General features: G+C 41.9%; 1 protein-coding gene across 1 annotated transcript; it reads right to left on the reverse strand.

Annotated features, from left to right (window-relative positions):
* Positions 1–301: 301 nt before the first annotated feature.
* Positions 302–1,177, reverse strand: LOC127846339 (uncharacterized). Its single transcript, XM_052377509.1, has one exon. It carries the CDS (start codon positions 1,175–1,177, stop codon positions 302–304), a length of 876 nt encoding a protein of 291 aa, XP_052233469.1.
* Positions 1,178–3,716: the final 2,539 nt, after the last annotated feature.

The following is a 3,716-nucleotide window of genomic DNA, read 5'->3' on the forward strand; positions in this document are numbered from 1 at the left end:
TGTATATGCACCACATCTCCCACAGCTATACTCAGGAGGCGTTGACTCTAGGCGGTCATTAAGGCTCGGTTGGCCGGGGGACTGTTTACAGCTACAATCGTATACAATGCGAATGGGCGTTGTAGAAGACTATTTCATGATTGTGTGGTGAGGAATGAAGTGTACGATCGAAGAAGATGGTGCGCTTTCGTCTATTCGTTCAATAAATCCTCTTTCCTCTTGTTCGGCAATTATGTCGCTATATATCTGAAGCATTTCCGGTTTCCGGCTTAACCTTCGAATCGTACTCTCCGTTCTTCCTTTAGCTACGTAGTAGTTGGAATGGTAACGGCTCATGGTCGTTTTCCCACGGTAGAGACGCGGTGTATTGGTTAACAGAGTAGTCGATGGACGTCTGCTGATATGTATTCAAGTTGTCTAGTTTCTCTGACACATCTGTTGGTGGAATGATCACCAGGTTTTCTAAGAACAAAGATCGTTCTAATGAACTCGCTTTGTTTGCACGCGAAGTAATTACGTTGAGAACGTGATTCGATTTTTTTTCGTCTGCTCCAACTGGTCCAGATAACACGTATCCTATTTTCGATTTCACTGCCGTAGGACCCTTTCCGCGAATTACCTCGTCTTCGATAATGTCCCAGTAGTGGTCAGCGCCTATCAGCAATGAAATGCGGAAATTCTCACGTGCAGTTACTGGATGGGCAAGTTTCAACTTGCTGATATAGGGCAAAAGTGCAGCAGTGTGTTGGAGACGCGTGCTGATCGGCGTAGCTATGGTTGGAACAATCAGCACATTGATCGGGATACACTCCTTCCGGTCAGAGATCAGATTGATGGTAGCTGTCTTTAAGTGCAGAATCCAATCTTTCTTGTCGCCGAATGCTGCCAGTTGAATGGTGTCTGTGCCAGTTCGCTTCACTTCAAGTTCACGCGCAAGCGCTTCAGTGATGAACGAATTATGTGCTCCTTCATCGAACAGTATACATGCGTTGGTGTGTATCTGACCAAAGTACACAGAACTAATGGCTGTCTTCAAAAGAACGCCTTGTTTATGTCTCTGTGATGATGAATGAAGAACAGTTATTTCCAGTCTCCTCTCCACTCGGTGAAATTCCGGTCTGGTTGGCAACACTTCCGGTTCTTTCCTGTGTTTCTGGGTATTCAGGTTATTGCACATACTCGTATGGTGTTTTTTCTTACAAACTTGACAACGTTTTCGAGATGTGCACTTTGAAACTTGATGAAGTCAGAAACAGTTTAAACAGAGTCGCTTGTGTTTCACGTGTTCATATCTTGATTTCATATCAGGAACACTCACACAGTCCTTATGTGTATGATTACCACCGCAGAACACACATTTCACGTCATAAGTAATCGAAGTTTGACATACTTTTGATGTCTTTGGCGTTGATCATTCGACTTTGACCCGACGTAAAATGATGCTGTGCTGACAAACTCCGTCATTTCCGGTACATTACACGCACTTCCGGCCTCCATGATATTCAGTTCTCGATCCAATGCGTGTCGTAGATCTCCCAATTGCCAGTTTAAATCTCCATGTTCTTTAGCAAGACTGTTTCTTACTTCCGGCGGCATCTTATCTAAAATGACTGGTACCAATAAATTTCCGTATCCGTCTTGATGCTGACCTAGTGACTGGAGGCCTCGTATGTAAGTTTCCATTTTGTCATAAAAGTTGCGCATGCTATTCAACGTAATACACGGAGCCGGTAACTGGATCAGAGCTTGCATGATGGCGTGTACAATGCGGTGCGGACAACCAAATCGCGTCTGTAGCAGGCTTATAGCGCGTGAAAAGTTGGCGTTCGTCAACGCAAATCCTTCATTTGTATTTGCAGCAGCTCCCTCTAGTTGAGATTGAAGATAGGCAAACTTTGAAACGTCCGTAAGATTACTGTTCAAATGAATTGTTGATTCAAAGCAATCCCAAAACGTCTGCCATTTCAGTATGTCTCCGTCAAATGTTGGCAATGTAAGTTTAGGAAGTCTATGCGAATGTAAGTCATTTCTTACGATACTGCTGGTCGCCGGAAGAGCGTTCGTGTTGATCTGAGTCCCAGCGGAAGTTGAATGACTGAACCACGGCCGAGGCTGCTCCGCTTGTTGGTTATTCTCTTGGATCGATGATGTGTCTCGAAGCGATAACGGCGGTGGTGCTTGTATTTTTGGCCGAGTCTGTTGTTGTTCCAGGAAGTCTTTAAATTTCCGAAATTTGATTTCCGTGTCAATCGTGTATTGTTCCGTCGTTATCATCTCTTTTTGAATACCACCGAATCTTAACTTCTGAGGAAATTGTACAAAAGAAACGAGATGACAAGGAGCAGAAAGAAAGGCTCGAACAAGAAAAAGAAAATCGGAAATTGGTTAGGTCTTTTAAAAAACGAAACCCAAAACAAAATGAAATAAATTGTGTAAAAAAACACAACACAACAACTGTATGACGTTGGAAACAATTTTAAATGTGTATATTTGCAATAATTGTTTACATACCGATTAGTTTATTACAATGTTTGTGTCTTAAATTATAGACTGTACCATATTAAACTAATGGTAATACAAGTTGTCTTAAATTAACTAAATGTTTCTTTACTATCTTATAGATTGTCATATATTAACATTGCGGGTATTAACAGATACAGGGTCTTCACTGTCACTCTCTAGCACAACAAACTAAACAAGAGCACCGCCTTGCGGGTGCAGACCGCTCATCTATTTTCTTTTTAAAGGTGAAGGGACTCTCATTTTCAATCACAAAGGAGGGAGAGGTCGAGTGAAGAGGGGTGTATAGTGTGGGTGTGTGGACATTTATTACATTATTTTCCAAAAATGCGAAAAAAAATGCAAAAAAAAAATCGGGGGTGGGGGGGTGGGGGGGTGGGGGTGAGTGGGGGAGATTCTCGGGTGCGATGGTTGGACGGTATTTCAAACATAAAATAATAAAAATAAATATTTGTGTTTTTTAACCGTTTAAAAAAAAGAAATTTGGGGGGGGGAGGGGGTTGGGTGGGGGGGGGGGGGGGTATAGTGTGAGGGTGTGGTGGTCATTTGTGAGATAATCTTAAAAAAAAAATTAAGTGGGGGGGATTCGGGTGGGGGGAGGGGGGGGGGGGGGCAGGGGGGATTCTTGGGTGCGATGGTTGGACGGTATTTCAAACATAAAATAATACAAATAAATATTTGTGTTTTTTAACCGTTTAAAAAAAAATAATTTGGGGGGGGGGGGGTGGGGGGGTATAGTGTGAGGGTGTGGTGGTCATTTGTGAGATGATCTTTAAAAAAAAAATAGGGGGGATTCGGGGGGGGGGAGGGCACGGGGGATGGTTTGGGTGGAGTCTATTGTGGTATGTCAGGTAAGAGTAGTTTTGTCAAAGTATCAATCAAATCTAATCATAAATAAAGAAGTTATGGCAATTTTAGCAAAATTTAATAATTTGACCTTGTGAGTGAAGGTCATTCAAAGGTCAATGTTAAATTCAACTTGCCAGGTACAGTAACCTCATGATAGCATGAAAGTATTTGAAGTTTGAAAGCAATAGCCTTGATAGTTAAGAAGTAAATTGGATCGAAAAAAAAAATTAACCATATATTAAAAGTTACTAAGTCAAAAAAGGGCCATTATTCCGTAAAAATTACAACCAGAGTTATGCAACTTGTCCTTTTACTGTATCCTTATGATCGTTTGCGAGTGTTCCAAG

This window comes from Dreissena polymorpha, chromosome 9 (assembly GCF_020536995.1).
Source record: "Dreissena polymorpha isolate Duluth1 chromosome 9, UMN_Dpol_1.0, whole genome shotgun sequence".
NCBI lineage: Eukaryota > Metazoa > Mollusca > Bivalvia > Myida > Dreissenidae > Dreissena > Dreissena polymorpha.

Coding starts and splice junctions, on each gene's coding strand:
- LOC127846339 (XM_052377509.1), bottom strand. CDS start 1,177: ATGTGCAATAACCTGAATACCCAGAAACACAGGAAAGAACCGGAAGTG.